Raw genomic sequence first — 22,908 nt, forward strand, 5'->3', positions numbered from 1 at the left:
AAGTGCTTTTTGTTGCATTTTGAAACTAAATTCTAAGATAAAATTTTAAGAACTTGAATTACATAATTTTTCATTGTTTCAGAAGTGAAAATTCTGAATATCTAGTAAGTTTGTACTTTTAAAATTTAATTTCTTTTTCTGTGCAAAGACTTATAAAGTATGGTGGCATTTTGTTTTCATTAATAGTATTTGAATGCCAGTGTGTTTGAATTGGTGGTGAGGTGGGGTTTAAACTTCAAATTGGGGGATCCCTGGGTGGCTCAGCAGTTTAGCGCTGCCTTCGGCCCAGGGTGTGATCCAGGAAACCCAGGATCAAGTCCCGTATCAGGCTCCCTGCATGGAGCCTGCTTCTTCCTCTGCCTGTATCTCTGCCTCTCTCTCTCTCTCTCTCTCTGTGTGTGTGTGTGTGTCTCTCATGAAAAAATAAAAATAAATAAAATCTTTAAAAAAAACAAAACAACTTCAAATTGTACATTTATATGAAGAAACATTCTGGCCTTTTTAGTAAGTCTGGTAGCATGTGAACTTGTGCAGTTCACAAGTTTAATTTTTCTAAGTGTTTCATAAACTATACTCCTTATCTCTAGTGTCCTTATGTCTTAAAAATGTTACTACAATCAGAAGTAGTTAATAAACCTTTTTTTCATTTGGTGCAGTTAATAACGCCAGAAAATCATCATTCTGGATGGATTTTTTTTTTTAAATCATTAGAGAACAAAGTGGTTTGTCTAGTGATATCATTTAGCATATATTTTGGAGTACACCTAATATCTAAATAATGCTTATTATCAGTATCACAAAATTCTCTCTAGAATGGCTGTATTAGTTTATATTTTCCCTAACAAGAGCAGAAGGCTTCTTTCATCCCTGTTTCCTTACCAGTGTTTGGCATTATCTAACTCTTCAGCATTTTCCAGTACAGAGTAACATATCACTGTTTAAATTTGTCTTACTGTGATTATTATCTTCAAATGCTTGTTACTTTTTTTTTCTGTGAAGTCCACGTGCATGGCCTTTGTGCATTTTTCTGTAGCAGTTGCTGCTGTTTTGTTATTGATTTGCAGGGGATCATTGTATATTTTGGATATTAGCCCTGGTTGGTTACAGACAATGCAGATATCTTCTCCCATTCTGTTACCTGTTTATAAGAGTTGTCCATGGTCTACTTTAAAAAAAAAAAATCTTTAATTTTGATGTAATGAAATAATAAAATGTTTTCCATTATGGTTTTAGAATTGTGTATAGAGAAGTCTCTCCCTGTCCATGGTCACAGACATAATTCGTACGTTTTATTCTATTATATTTTAAGTCTTCACATTCTCTCTTATGGCTTCAGCTCAACCTGCTGTTATATATGGCATTAGAACAGGATCCAGTTTTACTTTTCTTTATATAGTGAGCTATTTTTTTCTAATAGCTATTGAGTAATCCATAATCCTTCCCATTCAAATACTTATTAACAATATAATATGCGTATTCCTCAAATCCTTATTTTACATATTCTATGCATTTCTTTCCTGATGATAAAAGCCATTAATAACCTAGTTTTGGAGTTAACTTATCAGAAAAGTAACCTTGAATAATCCTGTCTAATTACAGAGCCAGAGTTACTTACATAGACTATGAAGGACGCTCTGATGGAGATTCCATTAAAAAGATCATTAATCAGATGAAACCACGACAGTTAATCATTGTCCATGGACCACCAGAGGCCAGTCAGGATCTCGCAGAGTGCTGTCGTGCATTTGGTGGGAAAGATATTAAAGTGTACATGCCAAAGCTACATGAAACAGTGGATGCCACTAGTGAAACTCATATCTACCAGGTAAGTGTGTTGGCATCTGAAGCCACACAGAAATAAACACTTTTTGTTGCAGATTAGGACAGGTAGGGATCCCTAGGTGGCGCAGCGGTTTGGCGCCTGCCTTCGGCCTAGGGCGCGATCCTGGAGACCCGGGATCGAATCCCACATCGGGCTCCCAGTGCATGGAGCCTGCTTCTCCCTCTGCCTGTGTCTCTGCCTCTCTCTCTCTCTCTCTCTCTCTGTGACTATCATAAATAAATAAAAAATAAATAAATAAAAGTGATATAAATATATACTATATAAAAAAAAAAAAAAAAAAAGGACAGGTACACATTAGGAATATAGTGGTGAGTGAGACCCATACGGTCCCTTGTCTTCATAGATCTTACGGTCTGTGGGGCTTTAACAAGGAAAGAGCATTTATCACATTGTTAGACCTCCAGTAGAGAAAATACAGTATGTTGTGGGTGTATAAAGAGTGAGACCCCCAACCCAGATTTGGAAGTTTAGACAAGATGTCCCAAAGTACGCAATAACTAAGCTGAATTCTAACATGTTTAGATGGGTCATCAGGGTGGCATAGAGAGTGGGAGAGAGAGAGAAAGGGTATTCCAGGCAGAGGGAACAAGATTTGCAGAAGTATGAAGGGGAGAAGAATAGGGAGTATTCAAGAATTCAAAAGTTTTATAAAAATTCACTGATGTCAAGGGTCTATTCCTAATTGAAAAAAATGGAAGCAGGTATAAAAAATAGGAGTAGCACAGAGGAGAGATTAGCTTTTATCTGATAGTGGGAGATGATAGCAGTTAAAGCAGGAGTGATATCTAGATTTGGTCGGAATTCACCAGGCAGCAAAGTTATTCTGGGCAGAACGAGAGGAAGCAGCATTCCAAGAATATGGATGTGTGAAATTCATGGTGATGGAGGAAGCAGTAACTCAGTACTCCTGAAGAGCACCAACCTTAGAATCATCTGGGGGAGGTTTGGGGGTGACAGGGGGACTCCATGCTCTGGATTTAGTCTCATCAGTTTTGTTAGAGTCGCTGGAGGTGGGACCTTAGCATCAACATATATTTTAAGAAATTGCCATGTGGGGCAGACCGGGTGGCTCAGCGGTTTAGCGCCGCCTTCAGCCCAGGGTGTGATCCTGGAGTCCCAGGATCGAGTCCCACGTCGTGCTCCCTGCATGGAGCCTGCTTCTCCCTCTGCCTGTGTCTCTGCCTCTCTCTCTCCTCTCTCTCTCTCTCATGAATAAATAAATAAAATCTTTAACAAAAAGAAAAAAGAAAAAAAAGAAATTGCCATGTGATCCCAATGTGCAGTCAAGGGTTAAGAATCTTTTTTCTTTACTTTTTTTTTTTTTTTTTTTTAAGATTTTATTTATTCATGAGAGACATACAGAGAAAGGCAGAGACACAGGCAAAGGGAGAAGCAGGCTCCATGCAGGGAGCCCAATGTGGAACTCAATCCCAGGACCCTGGGATCATGTCCTGAGCCAAAGGCAGACACTCAACTGCTGAACCACCTCGGGGCCCCGGGTTAAGAACCTTTTGGAAAGCAGACAGCAGTCCTCATGATCTCACAGGTCACTAGGTCTTTACCATTCGCAGTGAGGATCAGATGAGTGCAAGATTTTCGAATCTTAATACACATTACCAGAGTCAGGAAATGATAGCTGTTTGTATTTTGTTGTCAATTTATATTTCGTGGACTCCCATCTCTCTCCCTCCCCTTTGCATTGTGTCTAGGTGAGATTGAAAGATTCACTCGTCAGCTCCCTTCAGTTTTGTAAGGCAAAAGATGCTGAATTAGCTTGGATAGACGGTGTCTTGGACATGAGAGTTTCCAAAGTGGACACAGGAGTTATTTTAGAAGAAGGAGAACTGAAGGATGATGGAGAAGACTCCGAAATGCAAGTGGACGCTCCTTCGGATTCCAGCGTTATAGCACAACAGAAGGCCATGAAGAGTCTGTTTGGGGATGATGAGAAAGAGACAGGTGAAGAAAGCGAGATCATTCCAACCTTGGAACCATTGCCTCCCCACGAGGTAAAAAAAAAAAAAAGCATGTGCTTTTTGTGCATTTGTCATCCTTTGGATTTTTCTTTTGTTTTTAACTCTTTAAATTATGTATCCTATGTAGACGAATTTTGGAGTTTTAGAAAAAAGATTATTTACAATATGGCTGTGTGCATGCAGGAGCGTGTGTTTATATCCTGGACTGCAAGGGAATGATAACAATTACAGGAAATATTTAGCAAATATCATAAGATATATTATTGTTTTATGATTTATTTTTTCAGTATTTAAATATTGATTGTGAGGATTACATCACATACCTACTTCCAGTTAGGAGATTTATAGTTTTTTAAGACTGAAACTCTTGTACTCCATTTTTGTACATTGTTAGCTCAGCTGAAATCACTTTCGGTTTTGATACAGGTAAGAATCTTTTATAAAGTATAGGTATAATTTTAATCTAGTATTTACATGTTCTCAGGAGATACTCTTTTAGCAAAGATTTCAGGTAATTAACTTACAACAGTGTTAAAACTGTGTAGTAAGAGTCCTGTGTGCATGTCAGAGGACTCTAGACTTTCTGTGTAGTAAGGAGTAGAGAGCCGACCTCTGTCATTGGATTCCTCTCTAGTAATACTCTTGAGATTGGGGGAGGAAAAAGAATCTTTTTTTCTCTCTGCTAAAGCTAGTAAGCTTCACGGCAATTTCCAAGTAGCAGCAATAGGTGGAACCGCTTATTTTTCTGATTCTAAAACCCCTGGCATCCACTGCATTCACTCTAAGGGAGAAGGGAAGGTGAAAGTGGGATCAGGGGAGGACTCCCCTGAGAATTCCCTAAGTGAAGGAGTTGGATCTGGAAAATGAATTTTTTGGTTCAGTTCTGCCTACTGGCACTCTCCTTGACCCCCTCAGGCAAGTGGGTGAGTGAAGAGCATAACATCACCAAATCTCCCTGTTACTGTGAGCTATGACTAATAAAAACTGATGGGAAACTTGGGCTTTGTAATGTTAAATAATGAGGTAAAATTCAGAATAGCAACTCAGAATGTGATTTACAGCCTTGATAGGATCCCTTAGAGGTCTTCAGGGAATGATAGAAAATATCTTAGAGATGTGTTACTGCACTTTATTCAGTACAACTGTATGTGTGGTGTCTTATTTGAAGTTCTTCTTTCCCCTTTATCCTTGTTTAAGGTTCCTGGACATCAGTCAGTTTTTATGAACGAACCAAGACTGTCAGACTTCAAACAAGTTCTTTTACGGGAGGGGATTCAAGCTGAATTTGTAGGAGGTGTGCTTGTTTGCAACAATCAAGTAGCGGTCCGTAGAGTAAGTGTGGTTTTTTTCTTTGTTTTGTTTTGTCTTTAGGATTTTATTTATTTATTCCTGAGAGACACAGAGAGAGAGAGGCAGAGAACAGGCAGAGGGAGAAGCAGGCTCCATGCAGGGAGCCTGACGTGGGATTCGATCCTGGGTCTCTGGGATCACGCCCTGGGCTGAAGGCGGTGCTAAACCTCTGAGCCACGTGGGCTGCCCGTAAATGTGTTTTTAATAAGGGGCAAAGTGAACAAATATTTCCTTCTGATGTGTTGCCATTTTGACTTCTGTGATTCTTGATCAGTAATTTCACAAACTGGAGACCGTAATTTATATTCATAATGATGACCTTAAAGGCTTATAAAAGTGACTCTTAAAGAAATAATGTATAATTTTACTGTAAATTTTTATTACTTGAATCTTGACATTTACATATCTATGTAAAATTCATGACTTGAATGTAATATCCTTATTTTGTGCTGAGCAACCCATTTCCAGACCAATCATCAAATAGTCGAGTTAATATATCTTGTTTATTATGTCTGCATATTAATAGCAAATATACTAAAGTTTGTTTTTTGTTTTTGTTTTTGTTTTTTACTTTCTAGACGGAAACTGGACGCATTGGATTAGAAGGCTGCCTTTGTCAAGATTTTTATAGGATAAGAGACCTTTTATATGAACAGTATGCCATTGTGTAAAGGACATGATGTCAGGAAGTATCTGTTTGACCTTTCTAAGAAAAAAGCGTTCTTATTCTAAGCTTTTGCTTTTTTGTCTTGTAACATACAGAAAGAATTGCCAGAAAAATTTAACATGCATTCGATTTTTTAAAAAATGTAAATAGAGTCCATTTTGCTAATGCTCAAATGAGCACTCCACATTTTAGCTTTCAGAGTGATAGAGATCCTAACAAGTGTGCAGGCCCAAGAATCGAAGGTGATTGGTTTTCTCTACAGACCCCTTGTTCTAGAAGGGCTTTTTACTTGAATAAAACAATGCAACTTAGCAAACCAGCTCATGGCCTTAGAGAAACATGTTTGCATGTTGTGAATTCTTGCAAACAGTTTCTTAAATTTTCTGGAATGAAAAGTGAGAATTATTGAGAAAAGATGTGCTATGTAAAAAAAAAAAAAAAAAAAAAAAACTGAAGATACAGTTTTTTGAGGCCCGTGTGTTTAAAAAAGAAAAAACAAAGAGTATGTGCTCTAACTCTTCTTTTGAATTCTGATATGCAGTTGTCTTCACACATATCTCCTTACCCTACCTGTATTTCCCAGTTATTCAATCTAGTGGAAGGTGGTACATATTTCGTTCAGAAATCAATTTTTATTTCTCCTATTACTTTACCAAGATTTTGTTGTTCAGGTTGAATTACAACAACTAACATCATTTGAATATATGTAGTGCAAAAGAACTCCTGCTATTTTAGTCTTAAGGATTCTGTATACATGTTAGATACATCTTAGCTATCGCTAGGTTACTTCATTGAGAACTGTTTAGTGCTTTGTTTTTAAGGAAACAAATGTTGAACCTTATATTTTTATAAGGTGATAGTATAATTGAATCAAAAGGTGTAAATGTTTTCATCTCTTAGGCTTGCTCCCTCCTAAGGTTGCAGAAGCAATGGTTGGATTTTATACACCTTACTACAAAAATAATACTGAAGTTGTATAAGGTCATCCTTTCTGTGTTCCTGTCTTTCTTGGGGCTAGCGGCCCAAATACAGTATAAACCACTTGTGTTTAAGAGTAAAAACTGAATATATGCAATTTTCATTGAACTTAAAAATGAGAATCATGTTGCCCTATTATAATCTTGGATGCTTGTCTAGTGTGTAGCTTGATCATGGCAGTCCTTGATCTTTATTTCTCAAGTAATTAAGCCCTCTTTTTAATGCTTAGCATTTTTAGAAGGATCATTCCTGTTTAACTTATATGGAACTATACATAGTATAGTACTACCCAGTGATATCAGACTAGAATTAATATTTTATTCTCTTTCAAAGTTTATAAAGAATTTGTTGTGGATTATAGTGCTAATGCAAAGTTTCAGTCTTCTGATAGCAAAAATCAGATATGCAGAACACCATTACAGAAGGTGACGATAAAGAGTATGTTTTCTTTGTAGAGCTTTGAAAAAATTCAACTTAAAATCCTGTTACTGAAAAGAGTAAGCCTGGAATCCTATTTATATTCCAGGGGAAAGAAAGTCTGCATTTGTTATATGGCTTGAAGCATCTGGTTATACAGATTACATTGCGATACTGATATTGAAAAATTATTTCTCACTTAGCCTTTTTATTGTCCTATGAACAGGAATTAAATTTTAAAGTGCTGCTTGAAGATGGCTGTGCTAACTAATGTCATTGCAAGAGCAATACTTTGTCCTGTTTATTGATGGCAGGATTACTAAAATTTCTAAAATGAAGACATTTCTTTAGCCTTAGTTACTTAAAAATATACATTTAAAAAAGGCTATAAAATAAATCATGAACTCAGAGGAACTTTCAGATTTTGTTTAGAGGCAAAATAAATACAAGTGGACCATCAGCTGATTATAAATAATTTGGTCAAAAAAATTTATTGTAGTATTTGTTACAATGAATTATAAATGTCAAGTATTGTTGAAAATTATTGTTTTTATGAACCAGTAGGTGGTCTGAAATAGAAGTGAGGAAATCAATTTTCTAAGAGGGCCTTTTTAAAAAAAATTTGAAATTCATATACCATAAAATTCACTCTTTTAAAGTATATAATTCATTAGCTTTTAGTATATTTAAAGTAGTGCAACCATTACCACTCTCATTCCAGAATATTTTCATCCCCCCAAAAAGACACTCTGCCAATTAGCAGTTATTTTCCATTCCCTTCACCCCAGTCCCAAGCAACCATCAATCTATTTTCTGTCTATATGGATTTGCCTATTCTGAATATTTCATAAAAATGAAATCATACAATATGTGGCCTTTTGTGTCTGACTTCTTTCACTTAGTATGATATTTTCAAGATCCATTGATACTGTAGCATGTGTCAGCACTCTTTATGTGGTTGAATAATATTCCAGTGTGTGTATATACCACATTTTGTTTATCCACTCATCAGTTGATAGACATTTGGGTTTTTTCAATTTTTGTCTAGTATAAATGATGCTGCCATGAACATTCCTATACAAGTTTTTTGTGTGAATGTAGGTTTTCAGTTTTGGGGGAACATATTCCTAAGAGGAGAATTGCTGGATAATACAATAACTCTTTTGAGAAACTGTCAGTTTTCCAAACCTTATTTCCAAAGTGCCAATGCTATATTACATTCCCACTAGCAGGATGTGAGGATTCCAATTTCTGCACATCCTTGGCAACACTTGTTTCCTACCCTATTTTTTATTTTAATCGTCCTAGTGTGTGTGAAGAGGTATTTCATGGTTTTGATTTGCATTTTCTTAATGACTAATGATGTTGAGCATCTTTTCTGTACTTATTGGCCATTGTATTCTGTTCAGATTCTCTGCCTGTTTTTTAGTTGAATTATTTATCTTTTTTGTTGTTGAATTAATAACATTTTCTTAATACAGTTTGGATACTTAAATCCTTATCAGATAAGTGACTTGCAGACATTTTCTCCCATTCTGATTTTCACTGTCTTGATTGTGTCCCTTGAGCCACACACACAAAAATTTTTTTTTAATTTTTTTTAAGATTTTATTCATTTATTAATTTTTTTTAAGATCTTATTCATTTAGACAGAGAGAGAGAGGCAGAGACACAGGCAGAGGGAGAAGCAGGCTCCATGCAGGGAGCCCGACGTAGGACTTGATCCCAGGTCTCCAGGATCAGGCCCTGAGCTGAAGGTGGCGCTAAACCGCTGAGCCACCCAGGCTGCCCCACAAAAATTTTTAATTTTGGTAAACTGTGATTATGGTTTTTTTCTTTTGGTTCCATGTGCTATTGGTGTTATATCTTAGAAACCATTGCTTTATCCAAGGTCACAAAGATTTATACCTGTTTTTTTCCTATGAGTTTTATAATTTAAACTCTTGCATTGAAGTCTTATAGTCATTTTGAGTTAATTTTTTATATATGGTGTGAGGTAGGGGTCCAATTTCATTCTTTTGCATGTGGCTACCTAGTTGTCCCAGCATCATTTGTTGAAAAGACCATTTCCTCATTAAATTATCACCTTTGTTGAAAATCAGTTGCTCATAAATGTATGAGTTTGTTCTTGGTCTCTCAGTTCTCATTGATTTATATGATATATCCTATGCCAATACCACAGTGTCTGGATAACTGTTAAAATTATGTTTTAAAATCAGCAAAGGTGAGTCCTCCCAACTTTATTCTTTCAAGATTGTTTTGTTTTTTCTGGTTCTCCTGCATGTCAGTGTGATTTTTAGAATCAGCTTATCAATGTCTGCAGAAAACCCATAGGGGAAAGAAAAAGTAGCTGAAATCTACAGCATGAAATCTTAACAAAGTTATGGCTGAGGAGTACTGGAATTCATCTAGTTCAGCTCGCTTATTTTAATACTGGGTGAATGGACCTCAGGTAAGGAAGGGATTTGCTTGAGAGCCTCATAGACCAGAGTGGGAGTGGGACCCAGCCTCATGAAATCCTTTCATTTGGTACCACATGAATGGATCTAGAATCCTTGTAGAATCCATTCAGCACTAAAATAAGTGTTGGACTAGATAAATTTCACAGCCCCTACCATAACATCAGGAGATGTTAAGACTGAATTTGGACTCTTTTTTGTATTCTGCACTGCTGTGATGATACTTTATGTTCACTTTGTTTCAGTGGACTAGTAGTTAGCAATTCAGTGATTGGGAGTTTGATTGTGTGGTGGTGGTTCCTTGTCACCCCACTCCCCTCTTATATTCATCCATTCAATGAACATAGAAGTGAAGATTTGGTGGGAACTACAGAAGGAACATTCAGATCTGCTCTCCTGAGCAGGGATCAAGGAGGATTATTTTTCTTCTCCTTTTGCCTGTCTCTTAACTGTGAACCACCTCAGTTGCATTTATGAGAAAATACCAAAAATTACCAAAAGTAAATCAACCCAGGACTTTACCCAACCAGGAGGTAAGGGTATCTTTGTTCTGTCCTTTCCCTCTTCCCCTGTCCTCTCCCAGTGTGCACACAGCTCGCTCGCTTTCTCTTTTTTTTTTCTGAGTGTTTTCATTTATTACTCAGGCCTCTTTCATTTTAGTTCTTGAAGTCAAAATACGATTTCAAGGAGCAAAATAGAAGTTTGGAGACTTAAATTTCTCTGCACTGTAGTTGAAGAGAACCAAAAGTATATGTGCTTTTTTTGTGGGAAGTTGTTAATTGGGTTCCATATGTCCTGCTCAGATTTTTGATACAGAGTGATACCGTCAAGTGGAGAATGTATGAAGGTTTCATAAAGGCTTACCCATTCATTTTCTGAGATTTTGTCAATTGTAATGTTCAATATCCAACTTATCATATTTCCTTTCTTTCCTCTGACAATTTTTTTTTTTAAGGCACTGCTAAATTGAACATTCACAACTAGTGAGGTCCTTCAAACAACTCTCTGTGGGAAGCTGTTTTTATTCCAAGGGTGCTGCCACTGTCCTGGTTTTTAATAATTTGGGAGCTCTCATTTCTCTTTAGATTCATTTACCAAGCTTATGAGGAATGTAAATGATTTTAGAAACAACTTGTGGTCTTGATCCAACATGACTTTATTACTTGACTCTAAATGATGGGAGAAAGAAGAAAAAGATTTAAAGTAACCTCTTTCTTCTTTTTTTAAAGATTATTTATTTATTCATGAGAGACACACACAGACAGAGGCAGAGGGAGAAGCAGGCTCCATGCAGGGAGCCTGATGTGGGACTGGATCCCAGGTCTCCAGGATCACGCCCTGGACTGAAGGCGGCGCTAAACCGCTGAGCCACCTGGGCTGCCCAAAGAGCCCTCTTCTAATAGATATTTGCTACTGTAGGAGATTTTTTTTTTATATTAAATGGTTATTTAATCCCAAACTATAATTAAAAGTAGAGTATACCAGAAATTGTAAAGATACTGTAATTTCCAACCTTATGTTGGTTCAGGTTAAATTTCATATTTAAATATCAGAGGACATAAGTCTAATGAGATTGTGTATAAATCCTTTATCAGTTATGAGAAAAAATTAAATGTACAGGACTCAAAATCTCAAGGTTTTTCAATATCATGTATGTGGGGTTTTTTTCAAGGAGATAAACTATTGCAGAAGAAAGAAGCAGGTTTAATGAAGATTCAGAATATACATTTTTAACTATTAAGTAGGATTTTATACCTAGATTATTGTCCATTAAGAAAAGCTTCTAACGCATTTATTTCAACTATTCTTTTGAATAGTTTTACCTGAGATAATGAAAGCATTAAGTAGAGATTTCTCCAGTAGTAGAAAAATTGGTGTAATAAATTTCTAATAGCTGAAAGACCACGTGTATCTATTTTATTATTTAAGTTATTTTAAAATAATTTTAAATGGATGGGAAATTTACAAGAATAATTTTAAAAACCCCATATATCCCTCTCCTGTTTTTTGTCCTGTTTACCTTATTCCCTCTATATATACATATTAATTTTTTAATTGTCTGATACTAAGTTGCAGGGATGATGTCCCATCAGTCCCCGACAGTACTTCCATCAAAATCAGGAAGACAATATTGATACAATTCTACCATTTAATTCACAAACCCCATTCAAATGCTACCATTTACTCTAAAAATGTCCTTAAAATAATCCTTTCCTCTTTGCTCCAAGGTCCTGTCCGCAGTGCAATACGCATTCTGTTAGGTTTTCCCTCCTGTTTTCCTCAATCTGGAGCTCTCCCTTGGTTTTTCCTTTTTTAATAAAGAATTTTTAAAGACCTTGATATTTTTGAAGAGTGCTGGCCAGTGACTTTGTAGACTGAGCCTTACACTGTATTTGTCTGATACCTCATGATTAGAATCAGGTTAGGAATTTTTGGCAGGAATACTGGAGAAGTGACGCTGTGTTCTATCAGGAGGTGCTTGGTGTTCGTTTTTGCTGCTACCAGTGATGTTAATTGTTGATAACTGGTTACGTCTGCAAGGTTTTTCCACTGTGAAGTTGGTATTTTGTACTTATTAATGTGGAATAAATGTCTTGTGGGTAGCTACTTTGGGACTGTATCAATATATATTTTTAAAGATTTTACGTATTTATTCATAAGAGATACAGAGAGAGAGAGGCAGAGACACAGGCAGAGGGAGAAGCAGGCTCCATGCAGGGAGCCTATTGCAGAACTCGATCCCGGGGCCCTGGGGTCACGCCCTGAACCAAAGGCAGATGCTCAACTTCTGAGTCACGTAGGCATCCCTCAGTATCTATATTCTGTACATTTTTATCCTCTGGTTCTAGCATCCATTGATGATTCTTATCTGAAACAGTCATTGCCAAACGGTGGCTTTCTGATTATACTCCTGCATCTACATGTAATTGGCATATTCTCGAGTCATACTTTCTCTTCCCCGTTTATTTATTTATTTGTATGCATGGAACATGGATTCTGTTTTATAATCTACAAACTATCACGATCTATTCTGATTTCTCCAGTTGCCCTAGATTTGGCTAGCAGGAACACTCAAGCTGGCCTCTGTGTTCTTTAACATGGTTCTCAGGTTCTTTTTTTTTTTTTTTTTAATTGTGTGAAAAAACAACATTAAATCATCCTAACCATCTTTAGGTGTACAGTTCAGCAGTGTTTAGTATATTCACGATGTTGCACTACAGAGGTCTCAACTTTTTTTAATCTTGCAACACTGAATCTCCATACCTACTAAAGCACTCACCCTCATCCCCTCCTCCCAGCCCTTTGTAACTACCTTTTCTACTTTTTTTTTCTGTGATTTTTTTTTTCTGTGATTTTTGACTGCTTTAGATTGAATGGAATCACACAGTATTTGTCCTTTTCATGAGTAGCTAGTTTCACTTAGCATAACATCCTCAGGGCTCATCCATACTGTAGAATGTGGCAGGATTTTCTTCCTTTTTATTTATTTTCTAAGAAGGTTTTCTTTCCTTTTTAAGGCTGCATATTTCATTGTGTGGATAATACCACATTTTCTTTATCCGTTTATCTGTCCGTGGACTTTTGGGTTGCTCCTGCCACTTTGCTATTGTGACTCATTCTGTGATGAACAGGAGTGTGCAAATACCTCTTTGAGATGCTGCTTTCAATTCTTTGGGACATGGATCCAGTGGGAATATTTTTAATTTTTGGAGGAACTTGCCATTTCCATAATGGCTCCATAATTGTTTTCCCCATGGTTCTTTGAGCACTTTCTTACATTTCAGCACAAGGTATTTCAGGTTCCATCTTCTATTATTCCTACCCTATCCTAGGATCAGATATTTCTCCAAAGAGTCCTATTTTAGTTTAGTGGAGAATGGTATTTTTTTTTCCTGTGTGTGTGTGTGTGTGTGTGTACGCACGCGCGTGTGCGTGCAAGAGAATTTTCAGCAGCCCAACTCAGGGCTTGATCTTACTACCCTGAGATCATGACCTGAGCCAAAATCAAGAGTTGGTTGCTTAAGCGACTGAGCCATCCAGGTGTCCCAGTGGAAAATGATATTTAGAAACCAGATCCGGGTGCTAGGTTACCCTCATTGCCACTGTGCTATCATTGCTACTAGGCCTTCTGAGCCAAGAGTGGGGAATAGATCCGTCTGTTCCTCGTTCATCCATCTCTGTATAGTAAAAACTGTAAGTGCACACATCTCCAATTCCATTCTTAGATGAGGTTTACTCTGGTTTCCTCCCTTTCCATATTTGTACCTCCTTTACTCTATAGTAAAAAAAATATAGGCTCCCGTAATCCTCAGTGTATTCATGTATTCCCTCTCTCTGGGATTAGCGAACCTCCTGACTGAGGGGCTAGCCACTTACCTCCAGGCCCCCTACCCTGGCTGCTGTGACTCGAGTGCCCTCCCATTCCCAATCCACGGCACACCTGCCAATTGAATGCCATGGTAGGTATTTTAAGTAGTAGGCTCCAGAGTGCTGTGCCATAGCTGACCTTGCCTTCCAGTTCCCACTGTGGTCTGGGTGTGAAACGGGCACAGGAACTGAAGGTTTCTCCATTGAATGGAACTGTTCAGTCCAGGCATTTGTCTTGGTTATTTTGTTACAATAGGTTCCTTTCTTAGTCTCTGCACTAGGTAAGCCAAAGTAATGACTGCAGTGGAGTGGGTCCATGGAGGAGAGCAGGAAAAGGAAGCAGGTGGCACCACAGCCTTGAGGGGGATGATGGGCATGGTGGGAGGACACCACCCCGTAGTGATCACACTCCAGAATGCCCTCTGCACTGAAACATTAGCAGTTAAAGATCTTTAGGTCTGCATTAAGATTATTTTATAACTGTCCTTGAAAAAAAAAAAAGCCTATCAATTCATCATTTGGATCATCTACCCCCTTAACTCTTAAGTGTTAGGAGTGTCAGGACCAAGTTCACTCTACTGAGCGCTGAGCTGTTCTTTTATGAAACAATCAGTTATTCAATCTTCACAGTCTGTAGTAGGAGGAATAATATTGTGCCCCTGGACAAACGATTCCTCAGTCAGCTCAGGCTGGAGTCCAGTTATGTAACAAACGTGGGAGCCTGTATAATAATTATTAGAACTTACTCGTACTTGTGGGGAAATAGAGTCTATGGCTATAATTATTTCTTTATATATATATATATATAATTTTTAATTGAAGTTCAATTTACCAACATATAGTACAACACCCAGTGCTCATCCCATCAAGTGCCCCTCTCGCCCATTTAGAGATTTGGCTCACCTAATGAGAATAATTGCTCAAGTGCTTACTTTACAAAAATAAATAACAGCCCCTAGCAAGAGTGCTTGACACAGAGTATTTTCCATGTACCAAATACTGTGCCAAGTACTTTACACGCATTGTCCCATTTAACCATCATGATTGTGGGCAGAATGGGCCCTGCTCCTACCCTGTAAGGACAATGAAGCTTAGGGTCTGTCCATAGTCCTCCGGCTCTTACAACAGGCATTGCGGTGTGTACAGGTGTTGGGTTAGTACCTCAGTTCTTCAGCTCTGAGCAAAAGAAATGCTGGCTCGCCTAGGAACAAGCAGGGTTTATGGGGACAAAAACCTCAGGTAGCTCTGAGGATCCAGGCAGGTGGCCCAGCAGCCTTTGAAGAGCCACCAAGGAAATAGCCCCTCCCCACACAATCATGCGGGTGGCCCTTCATTGCCTGGCTTTGTCCTCAGCGGACGCTGAGGCTCAGGTGGCACCTGGGTGGTCAGTCCCACCAAAGGTTCCACACAGGTAGGGACACTTCACCACTAGACTCCCAGGGTCTGTTTCCACAGGGTGAAAGACTGAAACCCGGCAAGCACCCCCTCCGGGGAGATGCGGTATTTAGGGGCATAGGCTCCGAAGATGGGGGCCTCTGATGCTGAGGGCAGTGCTTGGTGTGTTCGTGGGGCCCCGTTACTTAAAACACACAGGCACACTGCATTTTATTGTGCTTCACTCTGTTGCACTTTGCGGGTGCTGTGCGTTTTTACACAGTACGGTCTGTGGCAGCCGTGCGCCCCGCAGGTCACGGTGCTGTTTTTCCAACAGCATTTGCTCACCTCATGTCTCTGTGTCACATTTCAGTGACTCTAACGGTATTTCAGACTTTTCTGTAATTACATTTGCGATGGCGACCTGCGATCAATGATCTCTGGTATCACTATTGTGATTCTTTTGGGGCACCACGAATGGGACCGTGGACAATACAGGACCGCGAACCATGTGAAACGGCGAACCTAATGTAGCTTCTGTATGTTTGACCGCCCTGTGGGCTGGCCCTTCCCCATCTCTCTCCTTGGCCTTGGGCTCCCTAGTCCCAACAGTATTAAATTAGGCCAGTTAATAACCCTGCAATGGCCTCTTAAGTGCTCAGGTGAAAGGAAGAGTTCATCAGTGGGTCAAACTTCATTGTCTTTTTTTTTAAGAAATGGTCCAGGCACCGTCAGCAGCCCCCACCCTCATCAGTCTGTGGCCATTGACCCCGAGGCAAGACCCTCCACTAGCACAAAGGGTACAACTTGCTGAAAGCTCAGGTGATTCTGAGCACTTCTTTTTTTTTTTTTTAGCAATAAAGTATTTTTTAAGTTAAAGCCTGTACATTGTTTTGTTTTGTTTTTAGGCACAATGTTATTGCCCTGTGCCTAAACAGACTTAATAGATGACAGTATGATGTAAACACAATTTTTAAATGCACTGGGAAACCAAAAAACTTATTTGACTTACTTTACTGCAATATTCACTTTATTGTAGTTGTCTAGAACCAAACCTGCAATATCCCTGAGCCCACATGGCAATGCAATGGTACTATATATAAGGGTTGCATGAAGATTAAGTGGTATGAATCATGCAAGGCATGTGGAGCGTCTGGCACATAGTAAGCACCTCAATATATGTTAACAATTATTGATCATTGTTGCCTTATTTACTCCATTCCACCCCTAAATGCTCATATCACCTCTGTTTTTACAAATACAGAAACTAGCTCTGGGGGAGGGAGTTCTTAAATGGCTTGTTCAAAGTCACATTCCATGGGGGATCCCTGGGTGGCTCAGCGGTTTGGCGCCTGCCTTCTGCTTAGGGCGTGATCCTGGGGTCCTGGGATTGAGTCCTTTGTCAGGCACCCCGCATGGAGCCTGCTTCTCCCTCTGCCTGTGTCTCTGCCAATCTCTCTCTCTGTGTGTCTTTCATGAATAAATAAATAAAATCTTTAAAACAAAAAAAAGTCACATTCCTGATTCAGACCAATAGTGAATTGAGTTCTTTTACCATTATCACTTGATCTACCAAAAGGTCCTCTACTGTTTACTCTTTTAGTGTCTAGGCAAGAATTCTTTAAATTAGCTTCTAATGTTTTTATAGTATCCTCTAAATAACTGTGATTTACAACATATGACCTAATGTAGATCTAAGACATTTTTTAAACGATTTTATTTATTTATTTGAGAGAGAGAGAGAGAGAGAGCATGAGTGGGAATAGGGAGGGGCAGAGGCAGAAGGAGAAGCAGGCTCTCCTCTGAGCAGGGAGCTCGATCCCAGGGACCTGAGATCATGACCTAAGCTGAAGGCAGACGCCAAACTGACTAAGACACCCAGGCGCCCTGATCTTAGACATTTTTATCTTTAGGCATACAGTAAAATAATTTAAATGCAGCAAATTTTCAAGTTTGGTCAAAGTGATAATACATTAATCTAGAGATACTGAATCTTTTCACAAATTTATTGCGATTTTATGCTGTTCCCCATAGAATTACAGAGAATAGTCTTGGAGCATATTTATTCAGGAATATATTAATTCCAAAATGCCATCCAACACTAACAAGAGACAGACATTGGGGTTGGGTTAAGATTGAGTCAAGTGGGTTTCTAACCCTTCCAAAGCTATTTGCAAAATGGCTCATGGATGGATGTGTGCTAGCCTGAATTAGTACAGTAATTAGTACTTACTGAATTAGTACTGTACTGAATTAGTACAGTACAGTAAGTTCTCATCTTACCTTAACTTGAAATTTTCATAAATTTTCTGGTTGAGGATATTGGTAGCAGGTTCAGAAAATTTGCAAATGACCTGCCACTGGAAGAACTAGCTCTTGTATAAAGAGACAGAAAATTGGTGCCTACAGGGATCCTGACAATGGGCAAAATCTAAGAAAATGGAATTTCACCTGTCTTTCTAAACCAGTGGCATAAATAAATATATGATGGAGAGGAAAACCCTAGAATTCTAGGCTTAAAAAGAAGCATGTTATTGTACTATAAACTGAGTTATAGAGATGGCTGCCAAAAAGGTTAAGAATCAGGGCCATTTTACTAATAAACTATTGGACTAATCACTAATGGACTGTTCAAAATAAAGATGGTGATTCTGCTTCATTCCACTGGTAAGACCGAGCTTTCATTCAGTAGACTACCCCCCCCTTTTAGCTTTTCTCTGTAATAAGTAATAAATGCATATTATAGAAAATTTAGAGAGCATAGAAAAGATGTAGAGAAACAGGAAAAAATCTTTTACTGAATGTAGTACTTATATCATCTTGGCTTCTTTCCATCTTTATTTTATTTTTTTCCATCTTTTTTTTAAATGAAATGTTTATAGGAGTTGATATGTAAGTTTTCATTGTGCCTTTAGAGAAAATTTCCCCACCTTTATAAATATCTTCTAATAGCTATAAATACTCCCTCGTCAGGCTGTATCATTGTTTGGCTCTTCCCAGTTGTTGGATGGTTTCCAGGTTTTCTCTACAATGTGAAATGCAGACAGATTTAGTCATAAAGTCATGCATCCGGCAGCCCCAGTGGCCCAGCAGTTTGGCGCCGCCTTCAGTCCAAGGCGTGATCCCGGGGACCTGGGATCGAGTCCCACGTCAGGCTCCCTGCATGGAGCCTGCTTCTCCCTCTGCTTGTGTCTCTGCCTCTCTCTCTCTCTCTCTGTCTCTATGAATAAATAAATAAATCTTAAAAAAAAAAAAAACATTTGTCGAAACCGTCATTGTCATTACTGTACCACCAGTCATCATATAATGTGTTGCCCTGTGGGGGGAAAAAAAACATCTATTGTGGCTACTGTACAAAACTCACCCCCAGCCGTCAGCCCCTGGCAGCCATCCCAAGTGAGCTCTTCATCCCGTGACTTCAGTTTCCTGAAAAGTGGGGCCACAATTAGCACATTGAGCTTTCAAGTGCTCAGAAAGGATTAGCCGCTGTTGCCAGTCCTACAGAGGTGGATGAAGGGTGGCAGAGAGAAATCACAGTCATAGAGGACGCTGTGCACTACTCAGCCCACTAAGGGGGGATGGGGTCTGTGTGTCTGCTCAGTCAGTGACCCACATGGATGGTGAGCCCTTGCCCTGCTCTCGCTCCCCTTGTGCAGAGTCCTCCCCGCGTGGCCAGCCGGATCCAGCACGTGGCTCCCAGGGGGCCAGTGCCAGCAATTAAGAGCTGTTGCCAGGACATGCAGCCAGACTTGAGTATCCTGAGGTCCACGCTCCTGGACTAGGACACATTAAAGACTTCAAAGTGCAACTACAATTGTTGCCCTATCCCCACGGTGCAACAGATGGTGTTCAGGAAGGAGGGAGGGACCGCTGCGTGACTTGGGTGGGGGACTTCCATGTACGTCATGAGGTTCATAAAGCAAGACTATCGCCTGTCTTTCAGACAAGGAAACCTCTGTGTCTCTCTGACCATTGTTGAAACTCCAGGATCTGGATATTCCCGGGGCCTCAACTCACCGCCATGTGAAAACAGGAACAGGAGTCACATTCATGTGTAATTGGGGGCCACCTGACATCTTCCCTACTGCAGACGCTTTTGCAGAGCATGCTGCTTTACCTGATCCCTGCTGGGAGAATGTTTCTGCTATCGACCGAGACTCTCCAGACACATTTAAACATTTTGAGACCTCCAGCCTCGAGGTAAAGTAGGGAGAGGACTGGGGTCAAATGCAAATTCAGAAACTGAGGAAAATCCTCGACCTCAGCAAGCAGAGATGCGCAACATGAGAGGCACGTCTTTGGAGCTGCTAACCCTGACTTCACCCGCACCCTCTCTCTGACCGTGGAGGCACCATAGGAAAGGAGGGTGGCGAGCCTGGCACGTGGTTACACTCCACCACAGGCACTGGGCTACGCACTTGTTATTTTTTAAAGATTTATTTATTTATTTATTTATTTATTTATTTATTTTAGAGCAAGCTCTTGAACGAGTGAGAGTGAGAGAGAGCAAGCAGACGGGGGAGAGGGACAGACAGGGGCGGAGGAAATCTCAAGCAGACCCTGCTGAGCACGGAGCCCAACACCCCAGGCCGTGATCTGAGCCAAATCCAGAGACCAACACCTCACCGACTGAACCACTTAGGTGCCCTAAACATTTATTTGTTTGAGAGAGAGATTAAGAGAGAGAGCACATGAGCTGGAGGGGCCGACGGAGGGGGAGGCAGGATCTCAGACAGACTCGGGGCTGGATGTGCAGAGGGACGTGGGCCTGATGTCACAGCGCTGAGACTGCAAACCTGAGCCCAGACCAAGAGTCAGATGCTCGATGGTTGTCTGCCCTGCTGCCCCAGCTGCTGCTGGGCTCTCAGCACTTGATTAGTAAACAGCATTTGCAATAGTAAACCTGAGTGACAATGAACATTCATGGATTGATTATGGTGTAGCCAGGCTGTGGAACCGTTAACCCCTATTTAAGAAAAAAATAATTTTGATTGAGGGGCATGTGTGTGGCTCAGCTCAGCTGCATACCTGACTCCTGGTTTCAGCCCAGGTTGTGACTTCACGTCGTGAGATGGAGCCCCACGTCCAGCTACGCTCGCTGCAAAGTCAGCCTCAGCTTCTTTCTCCCTCTCCCTCTGCGGCTCCCTCACACTCTCTCTCTCCTCAAAATAAATAAATCTCAAAAAAAAAAATTTTGATCCATAGGTTGACACTACACACTCCCCTGGAGAGATGTTTGTGTTATGTTAAAATGACAAACAGTAGATTTCAGAGTAATACAGAAGGTATGATGCCGTGTTCATGAAGCTACAGATGCAAATGGCCAGGGAAAGAGCCTAACCCAGGTGTGCATTAACGATGAACTTTTTTTTCCCTGCCAGTGTTGAGTTTATGGATTTTACCAATGTGTTTATTTTGTTTCAATGAGCAATTGCTCATTATTTAAGCGGAGACTGTGCTGGATGTCTGAAAGTTTTCGCCTCCTCTTGCTCAGCATCCCTGAGGGCTGCAACAGAACATCAGGCAGGCAGGGACCTGGTGGCCAGGAGGGGCCAGGGGCAGCAGGCGGGGAGGGCTATGCAGAAGCACCTCCCCCAGAGCGTCATTGCCCTTGGCTTCCACTGCTCTCCACCTGCCTTCAAAGGGTCCGCAGTATGGTGATACTCCTGCTCATCTCGTGTACGGTGCATGCGCCCCATCACCCTAGAAACACTGGGAGGTCTGGACAAGTCATGACATTAAATATGGTTTCCAGCGAGATGCTCAAGAACACACACATGGGGTCATCCCTAGCTTGGCGCCCTAAGTGGATGACAAGGACGATGAGTGAGCAAATGAGTATCTCGGTGGAGAAAGAACGCTGCAGTCTAGAAGGCCGAAACTACCACTTTCTATGGGATCCTCCCTGGGGTGGGGCTACAAGACCCTCTTGTACGTTGTGATTCTATCACCCACGTCATGTGTGTTGTGGCGCTCAGGGAATGGCGTTCTATCTTTTCAATCCCAGATGCTGTGGGGACTAGTTCATAAAAGCAAGATCTGGCACGTGAATGCCCTTCTGGGCCCCTATGACTCTTGTCCTTCACGTGGCCCTCCCCTTTCCTATTACCACTACAACCCAGGAGTAGGAAACAAATATCATGGTAATTCAGCTCACTGCTCACGTCATTTTAGCACTTGCAACCAACATTTCTTTGTTGGATGGATTTACCATGCATCTCTTCAAACCTGAATTGGGGAAAATCTTTCTTGTATGAACGGCTGTGCCCTGGAGGTATCCTCGTGTTGGAACTGCATTTTGTCCACAATAAGTTGGTTTTATTAGTCATTTTCAATGGTGGTAAACCTAAAGGCTTCCACCTAACATCTAATCTTAAAAGGGGTAATTGGTAGACGTTATTAAAAACTCGCCATCCTACAGATTTTTGAAAATTCTTGCAGGGCTTCAAGAAAACTATAATTCTCCTTCTTTCTGTACAATAACCTTCGCAAATGAGTTATTCCTTAGAAATAAGAAAAGTCCTATAAAGAGTGATGGAGGTGATAAATCTTTAATGCTCCAGGTATCTAACTCCCTATTCTCAGCGTGAAGTAGGGTATAGATTCTAAAAAGATACATTAAAATTTGAGGGAAATGAAATATATTAAATTCATCTATATCTATCTATAGAAAAATGAGTATCTGAAAGAATGAAAAGAGAAATGTCAAAGAGATTTTTTTTTTTTTTTTAGTTGTGATGAACGAAGAGAGGACATCATTGGGAGAAATTACTTTCTAAAAAATACACTGCAAAGCAAGTGAAGCTGTTCTGATTAGAAAAATAACCCCAAGGCCAAATCGTCCCCTATGTAATGCTTATGTAACCGCTCCCATCCAGTCTGAGACAATCTGTGGTCAGAATATTTAGAAATGGGAATGAGCAGTACTGTGTCTTCTCTTTGTCTACTGAACGGTAACTCGAGTCACTCCAGAAATGAGTCTAGTACAAATCAGGAGCAAATTAGTTTTTTTAAGTGGGCTCTATGTGGGGCTTGAACTCACAACCCTGGGACCGAGACCTGAGCTACCAAGTGTCAGGTACTTAACCGACTGGGCCACCCAGGCACCCTACAAATCACTTTTTTTAAAAAGATTTCATGAGACACACAGAGAGATGCAGAGACATAGGCAGAGGGAGAAGCAGGCTCCCTGCAGGGAGCCTGATGTGGGACTTGATCCCAGGACCCCAGGATCTCACCCTGAGCCAAAGGCAGATGCTCAACCACCGAGCCATCTGGGTGTCTCAAGAAATCACTTTTTTATTGAAGGCTGACTGTATACAGAGTATTGGACTGGTCATTCAGGGCAGGGATGGGGGGAGAAGAAATAAGGTCTGGTCCCTGGTCCCTGGCATTATTTCTTTAAGGACATCATATGTGTTTAAGAACAAAGACACAGTAGTCTTTCTTTCTTTCTTTCTTTCTTTCTTTCTTTCT

General features: G+C 40.0%; 1 protein-coding gene across 2 annotated transcripts in view; it reads left to right on the forward strand.

Annotated features, from left to right (window-relative positions):
- The window catches only part of CPSF2 (cleavage and polyadenylation specific factor 2), a 34,161-nt gene extending 26,061 nt beyond the window's left edge, over nucleotides 1-8,100 (forward strand). For both annotated transcript variants that reach the window (XM_025467803.3, XM_049113573.1), the window contains 4 exons: nucleotides 1,600-1,825; nucleotides 3,553-3,852; nucleotides 5,017-5,151; nucleotides 5,748-8,100. In XM_025467803.3, the coding sequence (XP_025323588.1) occupies nucleotides 1,600-1,825; nucleotides 3,553-3,852; nucleotides 5,017-5,151; nucleotides 5,748-5,840 (754 nt within the window). In that variant the 3' untranslated portion in view covers nucleotides 5,841-8,100. The remainder of the gene's footprint in view (nucleotides 1-1,599; nucleotides 1,826-3,552; nucleotides 3,853-5,016; nucleotides 5,152-5,747) is intronic.
- The last annotated feature ends 14,808 nt before the right edge of the window (nucleotides 8,101-22,908 follow it).

This window comes from Canis lupus, chromosome 8 (assembly GCF_003254725.2).
Source record: "Canis lupus dingo isolate Sandy chromosome 8, ASM325472v2, whole genome shotgun sequence".
Lineage (NCBI taxonomy): Eukaryota > Metazoa > Chordata > Mammalia > Carnivora > Canidae > Canis > Canis lupus.